We start from the raw sequence: 26292 nt of genomic DNA on the forward strand, positions 1-26292 counted from the left end.
ATTCATTTTCATTGGAGGTTTAGTAGTCTAAAGCATTAGGCGTTTTTTCTTGGATATTTACATATTATATATTTTTTTCAAATAATGAGGTAAATAATGAGAGACTCTGACTCTTTAAGATACTCCTTTTAAACCCAATCATGTTACTGATCTGTTGCCAATTAACCTAATTAGTTGCAAAATGTTCCTCTTTTTCGTTAGTAATACTTACTTTTCCAGCCTTAAGTTGCCCTGTCCCAACTTTTTTGAGACTTGTTGCAGCCATCAAATTCAACATTACCTTTTCTCCCCTTAAAATGGCACATTTCCTCAGTTTAAACATTAGATATGTTTTCTATGTTCTGTTGTGAATAACATATGGGTTTATGAGATTTGCAAATCATTGCATTCTGTTTTTATTTACATTTCACACAGCGTCCCAACTTTTTTGGAATTGGGGTTGTATAAAACGGTCTTCTAGAATAAAATCACTATAATCAATTAGATCTAACACCAGCTGAATATTTTCACAGATATGCCTACCCTTCATAAAGCCATAAGACTGACATTCATCTTTGATTTGATTAAATCCTTTTTTAAGTCTAATACTAAAGCTAATATTTTTGCATCATTATTATTTAAGGTTATTTGTCTCCAGTTATCTAATGATCAGTTTCGGAATTATAGTTATTAGACCCCGTGTCATTGTGGTAGGAAATGAGGTACTTTCAACTGCATCCTTGAAAACTAAAAGTAAAAATGTATAAATATCATCTTGAAAAGCTTGGTAGTATTCACTTGTCCATCCATCATTACCAGGGGATTTGTTCTCGTTTAATTTTGCAATACCTAATTTTATCTCATTTAATGTTATTTCTGCATCACATAAATTCCAGAATTCATGTTCTTTATAGCATGTTCTTTAAGGGCATGTGTCCACACATGTTTGTTTCCCTGTGGCTAGAGTATTTTCAATTATTTGCAGTGGGAGTGCTGTGTATTTTAAAAAGCATCGTGACGATGTGCTGAGCGTCTATTCCACACTGATCTCTGTGTGCTTGGTGTTTTTTCTGGTCGTCGAGAATTGAATAAATTTCAACTTTCGGTAAAACGCAGTGCTTGTCACTGTCACGTTTTTTAATCATACTCTATTAAGAAACTTCAAGTATTCATTACATCAAAATATCAATGGTTACAATATTAATATAGACCTATACATTGTTAAAATTTCAAAGAACATAATGTATATTTACATGAATATTTACACTTTGCCAGCTATCACGTTTAAAATGCCCCATGGGTGTTTATTTTTTCTCCTTTTCAATTGTCCTTTGTTGTTTTTATTCTCTTATGATCTGTTTAAACACAACCTCAGCAGAAATATGGGATTGTTGCGTAATTATTTTGCATCTTGTTTTCCAGATTTTATTATTCACTGTGCAGATTACTAGCCAAAGAAAAATGTTCACTTTCTTAGGCAAACATTCAGCAAAAAATGTCATGCCTTATAGATTTTTCGTTTAATTTTATATTTAGCTATTCCAATATTGACCATATTTCCCCATATCTCTGCTGATCTTGGACAACAGGGGCGGTTCTAGACCATGTTTATGACCCTGTCTGTCATCTCAGCCCCCATAAAACTACCAACTATCAAACTATCAAAACCTCTTTTATTTTCAAAAAATAAAATAACCCCAAAATTCAGGACACGTCGATAAGAAGAAGAAGAAGAAGAAGAAGAAGAAGAAGAAGAAGAAGAAGAAAAGACTAACAGGCAATTTGATCCGAGGTTTTCTTTACGGTTTTTATTCTCTTTTATATTCAGCGCATGCGCGGTAGCCCTTCGTAAGTGCGTTGCCAGCTATCTACAGTACTTGAATAGAGAAGCGTCCAGTGGCTGTGCTGCAGAAAAACAGATCAGTCCAATAAGATACAACATTCAGAGACATGCTTGCTTTTTTATACATGGATATACAACGTTTTTTTGTTTTGTTTTTTACAGGAGAGGAAGTGCAAGGGGGGGCAAACAGAGAGACTGAAGGGGTCACAGGAGACGGAGAGATGAAGCCAGAGACAGGTAAGAAATGATGAAGAACAGAGTGAACATTTTCTAATGTTCTCACAGCTAAGAACACTTTTATTGCTCAGTGTTCACAATTCAGTAGTAGTATTCCAGAAAATATTTTCTAGTTTTCTGTTTCCCTAAAATATTTAATGTACAAATATGCCATTTTCATAGTCATGATAATCTAGCAGGATAATTAACCCTAAAATAAAAGTCCTGACATTATTTACTCACCCTTACAGTATGTCATTCCAAAACATCATAACCATTTCCATTTTAAGATCAGTAATTAAAGAGGTCATGATTGATTTCTGTCCGTCATGTTTGGAGAACCAATGCAGGTTGTAAAATGTTTTGCTATTTGTGTTTTACTGTGTATAATTATAAAGGCATGGTTGTGTTTTGTGTCTGTTTCTCACACAAAAGCATGCCTTTCACATAAAAAAAAAAAATTTCATTCAGCCCATCACAGTGGTTCTCATTTAAAGAGAGACATTTCATTAAAAACGATGCATACAGACAGTCGTCTGTCAGTCAAACAGTATACGTGTAACGATTTGAGCCGTACTGCAGAGTGCAAGACTGGTAGCATTGCATCAGTTATAAAATTTTAGTATCGACTTGGTACCAATTTAAATATCGGTACTTTACACTTACTATATAGTAATATAGTGGTCCCGTTTTACAAAGAGGCACTAATTAGGAAATTGTCTCTAGCTTAACATCCTCACTGAGGCCTAAGCCCCCTAAGGATGAAATTCTAGAACCGCCCCTGATGGACAGTATATTAAAAGATGTTCATTTGTTTCATTTTCATTACAATCATTAACAGGACACTTTTTATAATAGGACATGTTTATAATCATAAAGGCAAGGTTCTGTTTTGTGTCTATTTCTCCCACAAAATCATGCCTTTCAAATAAAAAATAATAATAATTTAGCCCATAACAGTGGTTCTCCTCATTTAAAGAGATACATTTCATTAAAAAAAGATGCATACAGTGTCGTGGAAATTAGACAACACTCGCAGACTCGTCCTCTCAGGTGAAGTAGTTTATCACAGAATGATGAATACAGGATAGAAGATGAGAGTGCTCTGAGCGCTTGTGCTGAACATGTACTGTATATATGAAGCACAGGGCACGATACACTTCTATGTACCGATAAGGAGCAGTTTGATGCAGTTCAAACAGGCTTTGTTTCAGGGTCTTAGCAAATGTGCAGACGAACAGAAAAACATCTTTGTGTCTCTGTAAGCAGATAAACATTCTGTACTAATCTAAATGACATGGCATGACCTTGTTACGACCCGGTCTAGATCAGGCCGCAACATACAATAAAATAAAAAAAGAAAAGGGTTGGCGAGACCAACATTGCGTTTGTTTTGTTTATTCTCCAAACGGAGCACCTTTTATACACACAGTGGTTTCACTCTTCAGAAGCCGGTCAGGCCAAAATAATAAACAAAAATACCCTCTAACTTTACCACAAGAAAACTAACTAACCTACAAGAAAAGAAAACAAAAATACACCGTCTTCTCTCACTCCCTAGCTAACCCAAAGCCAGGAGAAAAGAAGAATCAACACAAATGGCGCGACTTCCTACAAACCACTCTTAACCGTGCACTATTTACAGACATGACTATTAGTGTGTTACTTAACAATATAATATATACATATATACACAAGTGTATCACATGAATCGTAACGGGGCAGAGCATAAACAAAGTCAAATCAGTCATAAGGTCATACACAGGCGAAAAGCACTTCTCTCTACACACAATGGCAATGATCTGCCCTGGGATGGAGACTGACGAGGCTTAAGTACACTTCCGGAAACATGCAGGCAAGCAATCCTGTCGTACAAGGCCGGAGCAGGTGTTGACAAGACGTGATCATCCATTAGCAAGCCGGAAGTAACGCACACAGTAGGCGGGGCCTAGAGAAGGGGGAGGAGACAAAAGAATCCCATCCCACCACTGACAGACACACAAATGGCACATAGAGCAAACAGAAATTCACTGGATAACGTAACATCCTTCTTAGGTGTGCATCCTTGCGCAGGCATAGAACACAACTTAATTCATGAAATAAAAGACAATTTCTCTCATTCAGAGACATGCTCGCTTTTTTATAGATGGATATACAACATTTTTTTTTTTTACAGGAGAGGAAGTGCAAGGGGGGACAAGCAGAGAGACTGAAGGGGTCACAGTGACAGGAGACAAAAAGTTAGAGACAACTCCAGGTAAGAAATGATGAAGAACAGAGTGAACATTTTCTAATGTTCTCACAGCTAAGAACACTTTTATTGCTCAGTGTTCACAATTCAGTAGTAGTATTCCAGAAGATATTTTCTTGTTTTCTGTTTCCCTAAAATATTTAATGTACAAATATGCCATTTTCATAGTCATGATAATCCTTTAGCAGGATAATTAACCCTAAAATAAAAGTCCTGACATTATTTACTCACCCTTACATTATGTCATTCCAAAACATCATAACCATTTCCATTTTAAGATCAGTAATTAAAGAGGTCATGACTGATTTATGTCCGTCATGTTTGGAGAACCAATGCAGGTTGTAAAATGTTTTGCTATTTGTGTTTTACTGTGTATAATTATAAAGGCATGGTTGTGTTTTGTGTCTGTTTCTCACACAAAAGCATGCCTTTCATATAAAAAAAATATTTAATTTAGCCCATCACAGTGGTTCTCATTTAAAGAGAGACATTTCATTAAAAACGATGCATACAGACAGTCGTCTGTCAGTCAAACAGTATACGTGTAACGATTTGAGCCGTACTGCAGAGTGCAAGACTGGTAGCATTGCATCAGTTATAAAATTTTAGTATCGACTTGGTACCAATTTAAATATCGGTACTTTACACTTACTATATAGTAATATAATGGTCCCGTTTTACAAAGAGGCACTAATTAGGAAATTGTCTCTAGCTTAACATCCTCACTGAGGCCTAAGCCCCCTAAGGATGAAATTCTAGAACCGCCCCTGATGGACAGTATATTAAAAGATGTTCATTTGTTTCATTTTCATTACAATCATTAACAGGACATTTTTTATAATAGGACATGTTTATAATCATAAAGTCAAGGTTCTGTTTTGTGTCTATTTCTCCCACAAAATCATGCCTTTCAAATAAAAAAAATAATAATTTAGCCCATAACAGTGGTTCTCCTCATTTAAAGAGATACATTTCATTAAAATAAGATGCATACAGTGTCGTGGAAATTAGACAACACTCGCAGACTCGTCCTCTCAGGTGAAGTAGTTTATCACAGAATGATGAATACAGGATAGAAGATGAGAGTGCTCTGAGCGCTTGTGCTGAACATGTACTGTATATATGAAGCACAGGGCACGATACACTTCTATGTACCGATAAGGAGCAGTTTGATGCAGTTCAAACAGGCTTTGTTTCAGGGTCTTAGCAAATGTGCAGACGAACAGAAAAACATCTTTGTGTCTCTGTAAGTAGATAAACATTCTGTACTAATCTAAATGACATGGCATGACCTTGTTACGACCCGGTCTAGATCAGGCCGCAACATACAATAAAATAAAAAAAGAAAAGGGTTGGCGAGACCAACATTGCATTTGTTTTGTTTATTCTCCAAACGGAGCACCTTTTATACACACAGTGGTTTCACTCTTCAGAAGCCGGTCAGGCCAAAATAATAAACAAAAATACCCTCTAACTTTACCACAAGAAAACTAACTAACCTACAAGAAAAGAAAACAAAAATACACCGTCTTGTCTCACTCCCTAGCTAACCCAAAACCAGGAGAAAAGAAGAATCAACACAAATGGCGCGACTTCCTACAAACCACTCTTAACCGTGCACTATTTACAGATATGACTATTAGTGTGTTACTTAACAAAATAATATATACATATATACACAAGTGTATCACATGAATCGTAATGGGGCAGGGCATAAACAAAGTCAAATCAGGCATAAGGTCATACAGAGGCGAAAAGCACTTCTCTCTACACACAATGGCAATGATCTGCCCTGGGATGGAGACTGACGAGGCTTAAGTACACTTCCGGAAACATGCAGGCAACCAATCCGGTTGTACAAGGCCGGAGCAGGTGTGGACAAAACGTGATCATCCATTAGCAAGCCGGAATGTGACGCATGCAGTAGGCGGGGCCTAGAGAAGGGGGAGGAGACAAAAGAATCCCATCCCACCACTGACAGACACACAAATGGCACATAGAGCAAACAGAAATACATTGGATAACGTAACATCCTTCTTAGGCGTGCATCCTTGCGCAGGCATAGAACACAACTTAATTCATGAAATAAAAGACAATTTCTCTCACTCAGAGACATGCTCGCTTTTTTATAGATGGATATACAACATTTTTTTTTTTTTTACAGGAGAGGAAGTGCAAGGGGGGACAAACAGAGAGACTGAAGGGGTCACAGGAGACGGAGAGATAAAGCCAGAGACAAGTAAGAAATGATGAAGAACAGAGTGAACATTTTCTAATGTTCTCACAGCTAAGAACACTTTTATTGCTCAGTGTTCACAATTCAGTAGTAGTATTCCAGAAAATATTTTCTAGTTTTCTGTTTCCCTAAAATATTTAATGTTCAAATATGCCATTTTCATAGTCATGATAATCCTTTAGCAGGATAATTAACCCTAAAATAAAAGTCCTGACATTATTTATTCACCCTTACAGTATGTCATTCCAAAACATCATAACCATTTCCATTTTAAGATCAGTAATTAAAGGGGTCATGATTGATTTCTGTCCGTCATGTTTGGAGAACCAATGCAGGTTGTAAAATGTTTTGCTATTTGTGTTTTACTGTGTATAATTATAAAGGCATGGTTGTGTTTTGTGTCTGTTTCTCACACAAAAGCATGCCTTTCACATAAAAAAAAAAATTTCATTCAGCCCATCACAGTGGTTCTCATTTAAAGAGAGACATTTCATTAAAAAAAGATGCATACAGACAGTCGTTTCTCAGTCAAACGGTATACGTGTAACAATTTGAGCCATACTGCAGAGTGCAAGACTGGTAGCATTGCATCATTTATAAAATTTTAGTATCGACTTGGTACCAATTTAAATATCGGTACTTTACACTTACTATATAGTAATATAGTGGTCCCGTTTTACAAAGAGGCACTAATTAGGAAATTGTCTCTAGCTTAACATCCTCACTGAGGCCTAAGCTCCCTAAGGATGAAATTCTAGAACCGCCCCTGATGGACAGTATATTAAAAGATGTTCATTTGTTTCATTTTCATTAAATCATTAACAGGACACTTTTTATAATAGGACATGTTTATAATCATAAAGGTAAGGTTCTGTTTTGTGTCTATTTCTCCCACAAAATCATGCCTTTCAAATAAAAAATAATAATAATTTAGCCCATAACAGTGGTTCTCCTCATTTAAAGAGATACATTTCATTAAAAAAAGATGCATACAGTGTCGTGGAAATTAGACAACACTCGCAGACTCGTCCTCTCAGGTGAAGTAGTTTATCACAGAATGATGAATACAGGATAGAAGATGAGAGTGCTCTGAGCGCTTGTGCTGAACATGTACTGTATATATGAAGCACAGGGCACGATACACTTCTATGTACCGATAAGGAGCAGTTTGATGCAGTTCAAACAGGCTTTGTTTCAGGGTCTTAGCAAATGTGCAGACGAACAGAAAAACATCTTTGTGTCTCTGTAAGTAGATAAACATTCTGTACTAATCTAAATGACATGGCATGACCTTGTTACAACCCGGTCTAGATCAGGCCGCAACATACAATAAAATAAAAAAAGAAAAGGGTTGGCGAGACCAACATTGCGTTTGTTTTGTTTATTCTCCAAACTGAGCACCTTTTATACACACAGTGGTTTCACTCTTCAGAAGCCGGTCAGGCCAAAATAATAAACAAAAATACCCTCTAACTTTACCACAAGAAAACTAACTAACCTACAAGAAAAGAAAACAAAAATACACCGTCTTGTCTCACTCCCTAGCTAACCCAAAACCAGGAGAAAAGAAGAATGGCGCTGACTTCCTACAAACCACTCTTAACCGTGCACTATTTACAGATATGACTATTAGTGTGTTACTTAACAAAATAATATATACATATATACACAAATGTATCACATGAATCGTAATGGGGCAGGGCATAAACAAAGTCAAATCAGGCATAAGGTCATACAGAGGCGAAAAGCACTTCTCTCTACACACAACACAATGGCAATGATCTGCCCTGTGATGAAGACTGACGAGGCTTAAGTACACTTCCGGAAACATGCAGGCAACCAATCCTGTCGTACAAGGCTGGAGCAGGTGTGGACAAAACGTGATCATCCATTAGCAAGCCGGAACGTGACGCATGCAGTAGGCAGGGCCTAGAGAAGGGGGAGGAGACAAAAGAATCCCATCCCACCACTGACAGACACACAAATGGCACATAGAGCAAACAGAAATACATTGGATAACGTAACATCCTTCTTAGGCGTGCATCCTTGCGCAGGCATAGAACACAACTTAATTCATGAAATAAAAGACAATTTCTCTCATTCAGAGACATGCTCGCTTTTTTATAGATGGGTATACAACTTTTTTTTTTTACAGGAGAGGAAGTGCAAGGGGGGGCAAGCAGAGAGACTGAAGGGGTCACAGGAGACGGAGCGATAAAGCCAGAGACAGGTAAGAAATGATGAAGAACAGAGTGAACATTTTCTAATGTTCTCACAGCTAAGAACACTTTTATTGCTCAGTGCCCACAATTCAGTAGTAGTATTCCAGAAAATATTTTCTAGTTTTCTGTTTCCCTAAAATATTTAATGTACAAATATGCCATTTTCATAGTCATGATAATCCTTTAGCAGGATAATTAACCCTAAAATAAAAGTCCTGACATTATTTACTCACCCTTACAGTATGTCATTCCAAAACATCATAACCATTTCCATTTTAAGATCAGTAATTAAAGGGGTCATGATTGATTTATGTCCATCATGATTGGAGAACCAATGCAGGTTGTAAAATGTTTTGCTATTTGTGTTTTACTGTGTATAATTATAAAGTCAAGGTTGTGTTTTGTGTCTACTTCTCCCACAAACGTATGCCTTTCAAATGAAAATATATTTCATTTAGCCCATCACAGTGGTTCTCATTTAAAGAGAGACATTTCATTAAAAACGATGCATACAGACAGTCGTCTGTCAGTCAAACAGTATACGTGTAACGATTTGAGCCGTACTGCAGAGTGCAAGACTGGTAGCATTGCATCAGTTATAAAATTTTAGTATCGACTTGGTACCAATTTAAATATCGGTACTTTACACTTACTATATAGTAATATAATGGCTCCGTTTTACAAAGAGGCACTAATTAGGAAATTGTGTCTAGCTTAACATCCTCACTGAGGCCTAAGCCCCCTAAGGATGAAATCCTAGAACCGCCCCTGATGGACAGTATATTAAAAGATGTTCATTTGTTTCATTTTCATTACAATCATTAGCAGGACATTTTTAGTAGAACATAGCAACTCCATTTTACAACACACCATACTACTAATCTGCCTACACGTATTATCCACATTATATCTCTCATGTTTTCTGATATGTCTTTTATTCGTATGTTTTTAATACACTCTAAGCTCTCAGTTAATGTTAGATGTTTATGTTGGAACATCTCACCATATTCTTTCTCATTTATTTTCCAATATACGGCTTTATTCTGCATATTTAACTGGAGCAGCGCTATAGCCCATCCACACTGCCTCTGTTTTAGTCGGGTTTCATTTAGCTCCTGAGATTTTTTTCATAATTTTGAAAATGCTCCATTATTCTGTCGAGTTCCCTTTGGTCTTTTACAGACACAGATATATCGTCCGCATATGTCTTTATTTATTTGTCACTTTTTTACCCAGCCGTCTAATCACAGTGGAGGATTGGCGGGACAAATACCACACCGACCAAACGTCACATCCTACATGTACCATGACTGAACAACAATGGAGGAGCAGTTAATATTGCTGGTCTCCAAGTATTCATGTCTGTAAAAGACGACATCCCCAGACTACCAAAATATTAAAATAGAAAATAATGCTTGGAGGAACATTTTGAGATGTTTCCTCACCCACAAAATCTCATGACCCCACATGGACTGGTGGGTCCGTCTTCTCTTTCCATGTGCTTGAGCCATTCTTTCATCCAAAGCAAGGGCTAGAGCAAATACTTTACCTTGTGTTGACCTTTTTATATTCAGTAATTAGAATCTAGTAACATTCTAGTAAGTTACTTCTGTGGATATTCCGTATCATAGCAACCAATGAGTCTTGGCTGAAAAAAACGCTCCAGAAATTATATTTCTGGATTTCTTGAGTTAATACTGATGTCTGGTGAAAATGTCATGTGAATAGCCTCATTGGAAATATATTTACTGAAAAAAATGTTGACCCATCCAATACATATTTCCCCACTGTGTCTTTATAATTTTCATAAATTTCCCCATCTATTTTACATTTACAACAAAACTAGATTCATAATTCCCTTTTTTGTAATTTATAAAATTATTTTATATTTTTTCCTCTTTTCTAACCATCTCCTTTTTGACCTCAGAAAGGCTCCCTTTGATTTCTCTTCATACCATTTTTCCAGGTCTGATTATAATATATGTAACTTGTTATCAGATTGTAGGTCAGTATCTGCAGAAGATAGTTGGACTATTTCATATGTTTTTTTACTTTGAGCAATTTCCTTACCCCTTTTCATAGCTATTAATTTCACTTCATTTCATTAACTCCCAATATCTCCCATATACTTTTTCTAATTGGGCTTTACTCCAGAATCACTTAATAATGTTTTGTTTTGTTTTTTGCCTCTTTCTGAAAAAGATCATCTTAAAGTAGGTTACATTTAATTTCCAATAACCCCTGTTCAAGCCACAGACACCCAAATGATCTAGATCAGTTGTTAAGTTCATTTAATTTGTGGTCAGTGAAGACCAATGGATTGATTGAGATTGAGATTTTTAAAAAAATTCTTTCCATTAAAGTGTCTGAGATAAAACAACAACAAAAAAAATAATAAATCAATTCTTGATTGTTTAGATCTACCCCTGTTACACCATCTCAGTTGCTTCTTGTCTGGATTTTTAAATCTCCGAGCATCTATGACATTATGATGACTAATCTAATCTACTAATAATTGGACATATGGAATTTGGTCCTTTAGGAAGTGGATATCGATCTATTGGTACATTAGGGACTAAATTAAAAAGGATTTTATTTTAATATTTTGGAAAATATCTTTTAGGTTTTGTATCTCTACTGTAAATATATTGTGTATATATATATAAATATATATTGCCAGTAAATATGTATCATGATAAATGGACACAAATAAATTAGCCATCTTCCAAATGTATGAGTTTTACTGAATATAATTTTTCCTTTGAATGCCTGTTTAGGAATCACCACACTGGCAGATTTACTCCTCTGACAAGAAAGCCATATTTCATTTCCCCATTGCTTTTTCCAAAGATCAAGGTCAAATGATAGCGTGTGTGTTTCTTGCATGAAATAAAAGTCTGCATTAAAGTTTTTGCAATATAAAAAAAAACAGAATTACATTTACAACAATCTCTAATACCCCTGACTAGAGCTGTAACAGTATGAAAATTTCATAACACGATTATCGTGACCAAAAATATCACGGTTATCAGGATTATCACAGTATTGTTAAAATGTGCTGAAAATGTACAAAAAGTACTGATACACACACTGAAATTATTTAAACAGGTTTAATATTTGTGTTCGACCGCACACCAACTGCCCACCGTGGCATCACCCCCACTGTCGTTTTGCTTTTTATAGTAATAAAATTCATTTAGTTCAGTTAGAGACATGGTGGAAGGCAGTGATGGCACTCGGGAGAATTTCCAACCATCCAAGAAGACCAAATCCGAAATGTGGTCATATTTTGGATTTAATAAAAATTCTGAGGGGAACTTAATAGAAGATGGGAACCCTGTCTGCAGAGCTTGGCAGAAGAAAGTTGCTGTGAAAGGGGGCTTTGGTACTTCATTGGAGCTTTTCCCTCTTTTCCCCCTCGCTTTAAATCGCTTATGAATGCCCATGTGGCTGCGTGCATTTCGCTTTCGAATTAGCGGCAATTACTTGAATGGTGGGTTCATAATTATTCTTAATGAAAAACACAACAACAACAAAACAGTACAATGACAAACTCGCTTATATTAAACCAAATCTTTCACAATCGTCTTGTCTCCCAGCTCGCCTCACTCTTCCTATCATTCAGCTAACCTCACTCTTCCTGTCAGTCAGCTCACCTCACTCTTCCTGTCAGTCAGCTCGCCTCACCCTTCCTGTCAGTCAGCTCGCCTCACCCTTCCTGTCAGTCAGCTAACCTCACTCTTCCTGTTAGTCAGCTCACCTCACTCTTCCTGTCAGTCAGCTTGCCTCACTCTTCCTGTCAGTCAGCTCGCCTCACCCTTTCTGTCAGTCAGCTCGCCACACTTTCGTCACGTGATAAATGAAATCTGACTGCTGATCTGTGCTGTGACTCTGACTCATTCGGCTCATGCTGAATTGAGCAGACGCGTTCAGTTTTTAATTGTAGCGTCTGTTTTCATGCTCAAAAAACAATGTTGCATGCTGCGCCTGTGCCAGAATCATGCTGGGTGTGTGTGGACAGCCTTTACAGCGGGTTTTACAGATCATGATAATTAAATGTGATAATTAAAAATTATAACAGTTTTAATGATAATTAAATGTGACACGGTAATACTAACCATCGGGGAATTTTAATGTGAAACGGGTAACTGTTTCATCCCTACCCCTGACATTAATGGAACAGACAGACAAAGACAGATGAACAGATAAAAGTAATAAGAAAAAAACAACCACTCCTAAGCCTAAGTGTAAGATTGGTCGTAAGCTTTGTTTAGCTAATTAAGGGTTTGTGCCCACAACATTAACTGTACTAGTCTTTGGTCATTAATATTTAACAGTGCAGTGAACAAGAAACATTTAGAACCAAACATTATAGTTTTATTTGTCAGTCTCTGTACTTTACTTCCCTGAACTGTGCAACTGTGAACTAATGTGTGAAACCTAACTAATTAGCCAGCTAGCTAGCTACCATCCAACATTGCTTAGCTTAGCTAACTATCTAATAAACTAACTAGTGTGCTGTTGTAGCTAACTAGCTTCCTAGCGTTAGACAAAGAGAAATTACGTGACAGTGACACTAATGTCCTTTGAGATGTTAGTTAAAGTGTTGCACTGTCTTTACACCTGCCATTAGGAGTTGTAGCGGATAGAAACAGTTACACGAGTTGAATTTGAAAAAAAACAGGTGTGTTCGACTTTGGCTGGTTGTAACTGATCGGCGAGAGTTGCCACATGTAGTCAGGGGAGGAGCTGAAAACGGAGCCATGTAGTCAGACACTTTCTGCTTCCCGTAGTGATGCTCGTGCGGTGTTTGCTTTCATTATCACAGACGAAGTGGATTAGATGCAATATTTCTCAGATAAACAGATGTCTGAATTTTACATGTATTTTGAATTTTACATGTTCTGTATAGGTTCTCTTTAGATTGTTACAAAAAAAAACTCCCTGCAACATTCTGAGAAGGTTAGTTTTTGTTAACGTGAGGGGAACATTCTGGGTAAGTTAGGATAAGTTGGCCACAAGCGCTGAATATCCAGTCATATCCAATCACATCAGCCAATTATCCAATCACATGATTTGTTGAGGAAAAGTCACATGACTTTTTGATGCACATCGAGGAATTTATTCAGTAAATGTGTTTCCATCGTAGATTATGTGTATGTTTTCTTATCAAATAAAAATTTTATTTGCCTCAATTGAGTGCATAATTTTTTTAATGCGCATTTTGGAGATTTTATTCGTATTTGGTGTTTGGTAGAAAAGGTCACCAAAACCTGGAAAACTCTTTTAACAAGCTGCTCAGAGGCTGTAAAAGGGGCTTCATTAAGTTAGGATGTGTTTAACAGGGTTGTTTTCAATCACCAATCACTAAGTGTGTGTGTGTGTGTGTGTGTGTGTGTGTGTGTATATATATATATATATATATATTATATATAATAATTGAGTACACTTGTAAAAAAAAAAAAAAAAACTTCAAATTGTACTCAGTAAGGCAGTACTAGCATACCAGTGTATCTTTTACCTTTAGTTTCTTGTTCCCTTGCTGACACTCAGCGTTCCTAAAGATCTTATGAAAAGATAAACAGGATCGCCAACACACTGTAATTCAGACATGAATAAATAGTGTAGATGTTAATTGTCAGTACAGTGACCTGATTATTTTTAGGGCTGAGTCTGTATTTAAAATTGTGATCTACATTTACTTCATCAGTAGTGATTGTTATCTGCCAGAGCTTAATCATTTAATAAAATAATAGTGCTGGAAATGAATTCATTTATAGAAACAGTTCTGATTTTGTTTTTGTTTCTTACAGAGAGTCCTAAACCTGTGGTGATTATAAAGCCTGATACACAGGTGTTCAGAGAAGAGACTGTGACTTTCAGGTGTGAAATACAGGAAGGAGGAGAAACTGAGTGGACGTACGACTGGTATAGGGACAATAACACATTCAACCCATCCCACACAACACAGGAGTTCATCATCAGTGATTATGACAGTGGTGAATACACCTGCAGAGGGAGGAGAAGTAACTCTCAGATCTCAAAGACGAGTGATCCTGTTACACTCACTGTATCAGGTGAGTGTGTGAATGTTATTACTTATATATGTAAAAGTTATGATTAGTTCCAGATTTTATCCTATGAGGAAAAAATTTGATTTGTAAAGAATCAATACAGCTTATTAGCTCTTCTGATTGGTGTGACATTTTTCCTCAGCTATTATTTAAATTGGTAGGAAATAACTGATGAGTATAAGGAACATGTTCTTCCCCTAATAGTCAAGCTGATGCTCCTGCTACTTTAGTTGAGTGAAGAAGATTTTTAAATAGATACTGATGTGTGCAGTTGGAGGTGCAGGTTGTGTCAACCCAAACTTCCAACAGCAAAACACACTTTACCGCATTTTTCTTTAACATGCGCACACAAGAACTAGAACACATCTCAGACCAACACAGAGTCTCTGTAACACATCAGCTGTACCAAAGAGCACGACCTTCACTGTCTGGAGTAATTCAGTTATACAGTTATAAATACACAAATGTTTATAATTTAATAATTTTCAAGATTTTCAAATGTGTAGGGATCTATGAGTATATTTAAAGACTTTTATTTTGACACAAATACTTGCGTTTTCTTTAGCTAACTAGTGCACATGCAGGTACAGTCGGCGTGTGATATGACTGGAAACTAAGATAAATAAAAAAAAACTGAGTACTACGACCACATTGGGTTGTGAGTAATGTATAAAAGTTTAATTTCGAGTTGGGGTCTACTCAAGAGTTACATTGTGTTACTGTTATTCAAACTTTATGTTCCCCAGTACAGCAGGTACTGTGAATAGTGAATATAGAGATAGAATAGTCTCAAAATTAATACATTTATAAAATCAGATTCAGGAATGCATAAGCTAATTCACATTCACAAAAAATGTGAATATATTCGCAAACACTAACCCACACATTCATATCCTAGTTCATATTCACAAATGCAACACACAATTCATAAACACACAAGTGTGGCTGTAAATTTCTGAATGTTTTTACATTTATGAATTAATTGTTGAATCTGCATTTGCAAATCGTCACGTGTGTGTATCACTTTGGATTTGTGTGTACTGATAAAGTCTTTGCTGCCAGGCTCCAGTAGAGTGGAGCAGGAATGAGTCCTAAAACCCGGAAATGAGTTAGCGTTTTAGCACTTCCGGTTCCATCCTCCTGAAGTCAATTGGTATTTTTAATGGGATTTTGATTAAATGCCTGAAATAAGGTTTGTGGTTAACACAAGCTCAAGATATTTTCACGTTTTATTCTACAACATAAAATACATCATAATACCCCACTCATGATTTTTTTAAGCTTTTATGTGTCTTGAAAAAAGCGATTACCAACAAGTGGCTAAATGGGACTACAGACGCTGTCTGGGATATTAAACACCATCACACTGAACAGGAAAACTCCTCTACTACAGCCTCGTGGATGGGCCAAGATGGCAGCTGATGCAGAGTTTTTGCTTTTGTTTCTCCACGCCTAATGAACAACTTTAAAGACTTCTGCTAGATAAAAAGTATAATAAGGGCTTTTTCTGTCTATGCTCCTTCACTTTGGAACTCTCTTCCTCCTGAACTCAGGGAAGCCCAGACTTTTGGCATTTTTAAAGCTCTTCTCAGGACACACTTTTTTAAACTTGCATTCGATTGCTGATGTGTTTTTAGATTGTTTTATAATTATTTTTATTATTAATGTTGTTGTTTTTGTTCTTATTAACTTTTATTTGTTTTATTTTTCTGTGGACTGTGATTTTATGTACAACGCTTTGAGAAGCTGCTTTAAAGGCGCTTTATAAAATAAATTTTATTATTATTATTATACTAAGAAGCATACCAGAAGAACATAGTGTGTAATTTAGTATTTCTAGGCCTTAAGGAATAACTGCAATATTGATAAAGAATCTACACACAGCCTATTTCAAAGCCAATTGGTGAGCTAGTTAGTTTATCTTATAGTTGGGAAATGACTCTCCAGATATAACTGTGAGATGTAATGGGGGGGGGGGGGGGTGGGCTTAACCTATGCTTACTGAAGTGCAAAATAACGTAGTGCATGTACAAATGACGCTGAAGTTACCAAAGAACATGAAATCTGAGGCTTTACAGTATGGCAGAGCAAGAAGGAGAGAATTTAAATCGCTTATGAATGCCCATGTGGCTGCGTGCATTTCGCTTTCGAATTAGCGGCAATTACTTGAATGGTGGGTTCATAATTATTCTTAATGAAAAACACAACAACAACAAAACAGTACAATGACAAACTCCCTTATATTAAACCAAATCTTTCACAATCGTCTTGTCTCCCAGCTCGCCTCACTCTTCCTATCATTCAGCTAACCTCACTCTTCCTGTCAGTCAGCTCGCCTCACTCTTCCTGTCAGTCATCTCGCCTCACTCTTCCTGTCAGTCAGCTCGCCTCACTCTTCCTATCATTCAGCTAACCTCACTCTTCCTGTCAGTCAGCTCGCCTCAATCTTCCTATCATTCAGCTCGCCTCACTCTTCCTATCATTCAGCTCGCCTCACTCTTCCTGTCAGTCAGCTCGCCTCACTCTTCCTGTCTCCCAGCTCGCCTCACTCTTCCTATCATTCAGCTCGCCTCACTCTTCCTGTCAGTCAGCTCGCCTCACTCTTCCTATCATTCAGCTCACCTCACTCTTCCTGTCATTCAGCTCGCCTCACTCTTCCTATCATTCAGCTCACCTCACTCTTCCTGTCATTCAGCTCGCCTCACTCTTCCTGTCAGTCAGCTCGCTTCACTCTTCCTATCATTCAGCTAACCTCACTCTTCCTGTCAGTCAGCTCGCCTCACTCTTCCTGTCAGTCAGCTCGTCTCACTTTCATCACGTGATAAATAAAATCTGACTGCTGTTCTGTGCTGTGACTCTGACTCATTCGGCTCATGCTGAATTGAGCAGACGCGTTCAGTTTTTAATTGTAGTGTCCGTTTTCATGCTCAAAAAACAATGTTGCATGCTGCGCCTGTGCCAGAATCTTGCTGGGTGTGTGTGGACAGCCTTTACAGCGGGTTTTACATCTGCTTTTACATCATGATAATCGTGCAGTTTTAATGATAATTAAATGTGACACGGTAATACTAACCATCGGGGAATTTTAATGTAACCGTTTCATCCCTACCCCTGACATTAATGGAACAGACAGACAAAGACAGATGAACAGATAAAAGTAATCAGAAAAAAACAACCACTCCTAAGCCTAAGTGTAAGATTGGTTGTAAGCTTTGTTTAGCTAATTAAGGGTTTGTGCCCACAACATTAACTGTACTAGTCCTTGGTCATTAATATTTAACAGTGCAGTGAACAAGAAACATTTAGAACAGTTCAACAGATCAACTGTGCATAAAACAACAATATAAAGACTGTTTGTTACTAAAAGTGTCTTAAGAGCTACAGCTTATCAAAAAACAGTTACGATTTGGAGGATTGATACCAGCACCATTGATGATCACCTTAACTCCAGCAAAAAACGCCACCTAGCCCTCTTTTTATGCCGGCTCCACCACTGGCCATAGTTCCTTACAACAATTCATGTCAGCTTTGGTCAGAGCTTCCTTAAATCTTAGGTTATGGGTCTTCAGGTATTCACAGCTCTTTGCCTGTTTCCACTGGAGCGCGTAGCTCTGCTTGAGAACTGGATGATTGTCGCTCTGGGGTCTCTGTTCGGCTCCTTTGGTACTAAACGATGAACAATGTCTACATCCATTGTCTGTCTGACCTTTTCTTCTGGAATGACAGTTTTGCATATTTCTATCACACATTGCTTAATATTCTCATCTGCCCTTTCTGGAATTCCAGAAATATGAATATTCCAACTATGATGATATCATTCAGCCTTGTTCAGTCTGTCTTCTATTTCCTTTATCTCTCGTTTGTTTCTTGTACATGTCTCTTTCACAGATTTCATATCACTTTTTAATTCATTGACTTATTTAAAGGCAAAGTCAAGTGAGCGTTTGAACATCAATAGTCACAGTATTCTTCTTGATAATTTCATCCAGACTATCGGCTCTCTTGTTGATCTTATCTCTTGTTGAGTGAGTTGATGACTCACTATGTTGTTTTGAATCTCAAATAGTGTAGGTTCCTTTTTACTCTTTTTCAATTCCATGCTCTTCAATGGTGTGTCAGGTAGAGCACTCAACTGTTCGTTTACCTGCACTGCAGTAGATTTGTCAATGATAGTAACAGCCATTTCACTAGATTAGAAACCGAGGTGACACTGCTTGCTTTGTGATGCAGTAATGTAAAACATTGACCAATAGCTTCCAAACATGCTGCAGAACTATAGGTATATTATTTAAAGTATTGTATGACCAAAGTCAATAAACATTCATGGATATTTAGCATCTAAACCTTAAAAAGCACTCAGATTAAATAACATTCAACTGCCATCTTGGGCCGCCCCCATTTTGTTTGCATCTAGGCATGAGGAAGATGGCGACATGGTTCCATTTCCCAAATGATGGATGTGACTATGCGCTGGAGCTGACTTTGAATGGAGTGTAGCAATGGTCCAGTGTCCTCTTGCCCCTGGTAGGGCAGGTGATGTGTTGGTGGAAGTTTATCACTGCACGTTTGAGGTTGGCACTGTTAAAGTCCCCCGCCACAATAAGGGCAGCATCCAGATGATGAGTCTGGTGTTGAGTGAGAGCCTCTTGCAGTTCACATAAGGCAGTGTCCATGACCGCCTGAGGTGGAACATAAAGGGCACTGACTATGATGGAGGTACAGTAGATTCCCGAGGATGGTAGAAAGGGTAGCATTTGATGGTCAGGAGCTCCAGGTTGGGTGAGCAGGAGCAAGTAAGGGGAGCAATGCTCACGCTGTCACACCCGCTGCTGTTTACCATCAGACACACACTCCACCTCCCCTTGACATCCCCGACTCCATTGTACTGTCCATATGGTAAACACATGTTTGCATACAGTTCCATGTGAATCGTATGTACAGGGTGGATAGCATAATACAAAAAAATAAATAAATAAATTCTAGGTTGGACACAGACATGAATGAAAGGCCATGATGTACAGTTGCAATCAAAATTATTCAACCCCCATTGCAAATGAGGTTTACTGTAAAAATATACAGACTTTTAGCTGTTTGTAATCAAACGAAAGCAATTGAAGTAATTCAACACAACGAATGCTTCCAGTGGTTTCCCCAAATTCAACTCAAAATGTAACTTATAATGACTTCTCTATTTTCAAAATTATTCAACACCCTTAATAGAATCCCTCATAACAGCACAAATATGCAAAATATGTGTTGTCTCAAGCAACACACACACACACACACACACACACACAAAATTGCAAACACTTTCTAAAATGTAACTTCTCAAGATTTCAGTAATGTGGTATACAATTACTGACTATTACCAATATGTATCTCTGCACAATTTGCCCCCTTCTACTCCATCCATTAATGGACACATCATGTTCATCAAGAAACACGCGTCAGTGTCACTGTCCTCTAACTAAGATCTGCTCAGTGGTGTTCCTGAAAAGAGATGTGATCCCTGAAGGTTTCACTCGCCTTCTAATCAGGATGTAAATCCAGTCTTAGAAATCAGGTGATACACAGGGAGTTGATCATTTACATACAGCTCACTGTGAGGAGGAAAACACTCAAATATATACATCTGAGCACATTTATAATGACCTTGTAATGCAATATAAATATAGATATAATAATATAGACATAATCCAAATGAATGTACTATTAAAAAGTGTGTAAGTATATAGTTAAATATTCTGAATGTAGACAACTAGCTATGATAATACCACTGACAATGTATTAACATTAATAAGCCACAATAAATTAAATACAACTAAATAAACTAATTTATTCTGCTACATGTGTCTTTAGGTATAGGTACCAATAACACGATCACGATTAACTAAGGGCTAATTCTCACTAGCCAACATTCAATGAAGTCAGCTAGCTTAGCTGGTGTAGCTAGCTAGCGCTTAGCATATTATCCGTACTAGTTTGTTATAAATACATATTTGGTCACAAATTACAAAGACACCATGGAGCTAAGTGTTAATACCAGAGTGTCTAATGGAGTAAATGAGATCGCTATTGCTTTTAATGACTGCCGTTTACACTCTGAATGAATGTTATTAATTCATGTTAACATTGACTGAAGTCTAAAAAAAACACTCCTGTTAGGCTTCACATTCACTCACCCCAAACAAAAATATTTCCACTTCATCATTGAACAACAAACTGGTAATATATAATATAAACTTTTCTTTATATATTAACATTAACTGGATATGAAATATACAATTCGACAAATATATTTCTCTGTGCATTATCTACTTTTTTTGTCCACTCATCTTCATTTAAATCTTTCAACAGTGTACTAGTGCTTTAATTCAACGCTAGCAGCATGGGGTGAAAAAAAAAAAATTGCCTCGACGCCGAAACTCCTGCTGCACCGCTACAGTGTCCGGTGTAAAAGCACTCATTCATTAACATGCACGCAGAACAAAATAAGCACTGCTTCTGTAAAATCTTAGCAGTGCAGAGATTACAAACTGCAGTTTTGTCGTCATTATCACCCAATTCAAAGTAATTCCACACAAGAGACATCTTCTGTACACACAGCACGAATGCCATGTGTTTTCCTGCTCTCTTTTGATTGACAGGATATAAATGGCCCTGATCATCGGATGTTTTTAAATTATCTGCCGATGGCCGAGAGCATGAAAAATTGCCTTTATCGGCTGAATTTGATTTTTGGCCGATACATCGGTGCATCTCTAGCTTCATCCTTTTCATGTTTTCTACCTCTGTCAAATTCTGTAGTTAAAACAAAAATGCTCATTTTAAAAATGATCGTCACTGATTAATGTTAGCACTTTGCTGTGTTCCATTCATGTCAGCGTTGAAGTCTCTGTGCACTTCCCTGATGCCACTTATACGGGACGCAGCATTAATTTTATTTACAACAGTTAATGACTATGGCTGTGTGGCATGACCAAACATTATAGTTTTATTTGTCAGTCTCTATACTTTACTTCCCTGAACTGTGCAACTGTGAACTAATGTGTGAAACCTAACTAATTAGCCAGCTAGCTAGCTACCATCCAACATTGCTTAGCCTAGCTAACTGTCTAATAAACTATCTAGTGTGCTGTTGTAGGTAACTAGCTTCCTAACGTTAGACAAAGAGAAATTACGTGACAGTGACACTAATATCCTTTGAGATGTTAGTTAAAGTGTTGCACTGTCTTTACACCTGCCATTAGGAGTTGTAGCAGATAGAAACAGTTACACGAGTTGAATTTGAAAAAAAAACAGGTATGTTCGACTTTGGCCAGTTGTAACCGATCGGCGAGAGTTGCCACATGTAGTCGGGGGAGGAGCTGAAAACGGAGCCATGTAGTCAGACACTTTCTGCTTCCCGTAGTGATGCTCGTGCGGTGTTTGCTTTCATTATCACAGACGAAGTGGATTAGATGTAATATTTCTCAGATAAACAGATGTCTGAATTTTACATGTATTTTGAATTTTACATGTTCTGTATAGGTTCTCTTTAGATTGTTACAAAAAAAAACTCCCTGCAACATTCTGGGAAGGTTAGTTTTTGTTAACGTGAGGGGAATATTCTGGGTAAGTTAGGATAAGTTGGCCACAAGCGCTGAATATCCAGTCATATCCAATCACATCAGCCAATTATCCAATCACATGATTTGTTGAGGAAAAGTCACATGACTTTGATGCGCATCGAGGAATTTATTCAGTAAATGTGTTCCATCGTAGTTTATGCTCATGTTTTCTTATCAAAAAAAAATATTATCTGCTTCAATTGAGTGCATAATTTTTTTAATGCGCATTTTGGAGATTTTATTCGTATCTGGTGTTTCCATCCAGCATTTTTTACGAGATGTCCCAAAATTCATATAAAAATATGTCGATGGAAACATGGTTACTGACTTCGATGTGTGTTTGTGTGTGTGTGTGTTTGTGTGTGTGTGTGTGTTCGTAGTCTGGCTGTGCTGTTACACACCTTCAGTATTTGTTAATAATCATAGGACATTATTTTAAAAGCTCACACAGCTGATGTGATTTTTCATTTAGTAGTTAATTTAACATGCTATGCTAATGTAAACAATAAGCTAATATTAAGTGACTTAGATTTTAGACTCAATATTGTCTGTTTTTGTTCTTTTTCATCAGCGAAAATAATTCCAGACAAAGCCACAGCAGGTCCTGCTCCTTTTTTTTATCCTAATATCTTTTGTTCAACCTTTTTTTTTAAATAAGAGATTTTTTATTTATTTTCACAAGGGAATTGTTTTATTTGTTTATTTATTTATTTATTTATTTACACATAATGATTTCAAGTTTCAATTATAATAAAGTGTTTGTTCAAACAAAAAACTCTTCTGTTTTCATTTCTTTAGTCACTGTAAATAATAATAATAGTAATAATAATAATAACAACAACAAAACAACAACAATAATATTAATAATAATAATGAAAATGATAATAATAATAATAGCGCGAAACCATGATATTTTCTGAGACGGTTATCGTACCGTTCAAATCTCATACCGCTGCAACCCTACTCTATTCACCCATAAAAATAAATTGATGTAGAGTAGAGAGAGATTAGAGACCTGCATCATCACACAGCAGTTATTTTCTGACCCTCACTTCAATCTCAGTGAAGCTTTACATTTAATATCCCTATTTTCATTCTCATCATTTTACTAACTGAAAATTGTAAAATAATTGAAAGTAGTCCTAAGATGTTTAGTGACATCACAGAGAGAGTAATACTGTTTTACTGTAGAAGTGATTAGTATAGTAAAGACTTCACATCCTGAACTTGTGTTTCATTTCTAACAGAAAAACCGAAACCTCAACTCACATCAAGCCTTAAAGGAGCTGCACTGACAGGAAACTCAGTGACTCTGTCCTGTACACTGAAGCCACAGTCTGATGGATGGAAGTTTTACTGGATCAAACCCACACAGAGCACTGAGACTGAGACTGAAACAGACTTCTACAACATCAGCTCAGTTAGTGTCTCTGATGGAGGTCAGTACAGGTGCAGAGCAGGAAGAGGAAACCCAGTCTACTACACACACTACAGTGATGAACTCCCACTAAAAGTTATTGGTGAGTAAGAGACTTTCTGTTAAGTGATTCTGCACAACACTGAACATATAAACAACATGTGAGCAGAGTCACAATATAGCAACATGTACACAGCTACATACAGAGAACTCTTTCAGCTAAATCATGTTATTAAAGTTAGAGAGAGACAGTGTGAGCATGGCTGAGCAGGGCTGGTGTGAGGTGAGCTGGAAAGCAAGTGGAACAACACTAGTTTAGCTTTGGTAGAAAACGTCACCAAAACCTGTAAAACTCTTTTAACAAGCTGCTCAGAGGCTGTAAAAGGGGCTTCATAAAGTTACTGCTTCAGAAACATCAACATGCTCGAGTGGAGACCTGCCTGAGTTAAAGGTAGTGCTGGAGAATAATGGTGGCCACACAAAATATTGACACTTTGGGCCCAATTTGGACATTTTCACTTAGGGGTGTACTCACTTTTGTTGCCAGCGGTTTAGACATTAATGGCTGTGTGTTGAGTTATTTTGAGGGGACAGCAAATTTACACTGTAAAATTTTACAAAATTACATTTATACAAGCTGTACACTCACTACTTTACATTGTAGCAAAGTGTCATTTCTTTAGTGTTGTGACATTAACATATATAATCAAATATTTACACAAATGTGAGGGGTGTACTCACTTTTGTGACATACTGTATATACTGTGTGAGATACTGTGTGTATATATATATATATATATATATATATATATATATATATATATATATATATATATATATATATATAAGTTATTTATAAAAAAAAAATCAAATATCAAATTGTACTCAGTAAATCATTGATATCATACCAGTGTATCTTTTACCTTTAGTTTCTTGTTCCCTTGCTGACACTCAGCGTTCCTAAAGATTTTATGAAAAGATAAACAGGATCGCCAACATACTGTAATTCAGACATGAATAAATAGTGTAGATGTTAATTGTCAGTACAGTGACCTGATTATTTTTAGGGCTGAGTCTGTATTTAAAATTGTGATCTACATTTACTTCATCAGTAGTGATTGTTGTCTGTCAGAGATTAATTATTTGGTAAAATAATAGTGCTGGAAATGAATTCATTTATAGAAACAGTTCTGATTTTGTTTTTGTTTCTTACAGAGAGTCCTAAACCTGTGGTGATTATAAAGCCTTATACACAGGTGTTCAGAGAAGAGACTGTGACTTTCAGCTGTGACATACAGGGAGGAGGAGACACTGAGTGGACGTACGACTGGTATAGGGACGATAAAACATTCAACCCATCCATCACAGCACAGGGGATCATCATCAGTGATTATGACAGTGGTAAATACACCTGCAGAGGGAGGAGAAGTGACTCTCAGATCTCAAAGACGAGTGAGCCTGTTACACTCACTGTATCAGGTGAGTGTGTGAATGTTATTACTTATATATGTGAAAGTTATGCTTAGTTCCAGATTTTATCCTATGAGGAAAAAATCTGATTTGTTAAGAATCAATACAACTTATTAGATCTTCTGATTGGTGTGACATTTTTCCTCAGCTATTATTTAAATTGTTAGGAAATAACTGATGTGTATAAGGAACATGTTCTTCCCCTAATAGTCAAGCTGATGCTCCTGCTACTTTAGTTGAGTGAAGAAGATTTTTAAATAGATACTGATGTGTGCAGTTGGAGGTGCAGGTTGTGTCAACCCAAACTTCCAACAGCAAAACACACTGTACTCCATTTTTCTTTAACATGCGCACACAAGAACTAGAACACATCTCAGTCCAACACAGAGTTTCTGTAACACATCAGCTGTACCAAAGAGTATGACTTTCACTGACTGGAGTAATTCAGCTATAAACATCTGCTTGTTAAAAATGACAAAAACAAGTTTGTTTGTTTTTTTGTTGTTTTTTTGTTGTTTTTTTAAAAAGTGAAATCATACACAAATGTTTATAATTTAATAATTTTCAAGATTTTCAAATGTGTAGGGATCTACGAGTATTTTTAAAGACTTATTTTGACATATTTGCATTTTCCTTAGCTAACTAGTGCACATGCAGGTGCAGTTGTCATTTGATATGAGAGGAAACTAAGATAAATTTTAAAAAAAAACTGAGTACTACGACCACATTGGGTTGTGCAAAATGTATAAAAGTTTAGTTTCGAGTCGAGGTCTACTCAAGAGTTACATTGTGTTTCTGTGATTCAAACTTTATGTTCTCCAGTACAGGCGGGACTGTGAATAGTGAGTATGGAGATAGTATAATCTCAAAATTAATACATTTATAAAAATCAGATTCAGGAATGCATAAGCTAATTCACAGTCACAAAAAATGTGAATATATTCGCAAAGACTATCCCACACATTCATATCCTA

The 26292-nt window shown here is 36.7% G+C and overlaps 2 protein-coding genes across 2 annotated transcripts in view; both read left to right on the forward strand.

Moving 5' to 3' along the window:
* The first annotated feature begins 1717 nt into the window (after positions 1-1717).
* LOC128610725 (uncharacterized) lies at positions 1718-16243 on the forward strand. Its single transcript, XM_053630143.1, has 6 exons — positions 1718-2059; positions 4215-4295; positions 6454-6528; positions 8681-8755; positions 14561-14824; positions 16125-16243. The coding sequence occupies exons 1-6, from the start codon at positions 1930-1932 to the stop codon at positions 16241-16243; spliced, it is 744 nt and encodes a 247-aa protein (XP_053486118.1). The 5' UTR covers positions 1718-1929.
* Positions 16244-19320: 3077 nt separating this feature from the next.
* The window catches only part of LOC128610727 (Fc receptor-like protein 5), a 30180-nt gene continuing 23208 nt past the window's right edge, over positions 19321-26292 (forward strand). The window contains exons 1-4 of the mRNA XM_053630144.1: positions 19321-19456; positions 23679-23766; positions 23902-23951; positions 25064-25327. Coding sequence (XP_053486119.1) covers positions 19321-19456; positions 23679-23766; positions 23902-23951; positions 25064-25327 — 538 coding nt within the window. The remainder of the gene's footprint in view (positions 19457-23678; positions 23767-23901; positions 23952-25063; positions 25328-26292) is intronic.

The sequence above is a fragment of the Ictalurus furcatus genome, chromosome 7, assembly GCF_023375685.1.
Source record: "Ictalurus furcatus strain D&B chromosome 7, Billie_1.0, whole genome shotgun sequence".
Taxonomy (NCBI): domain Eukaryota; kingdom Metazoa; phylum Chordata; class Actinopteri; order Siluriformes; family Ictaluridae; genus Ictalurus; species Ictalurus furcatus.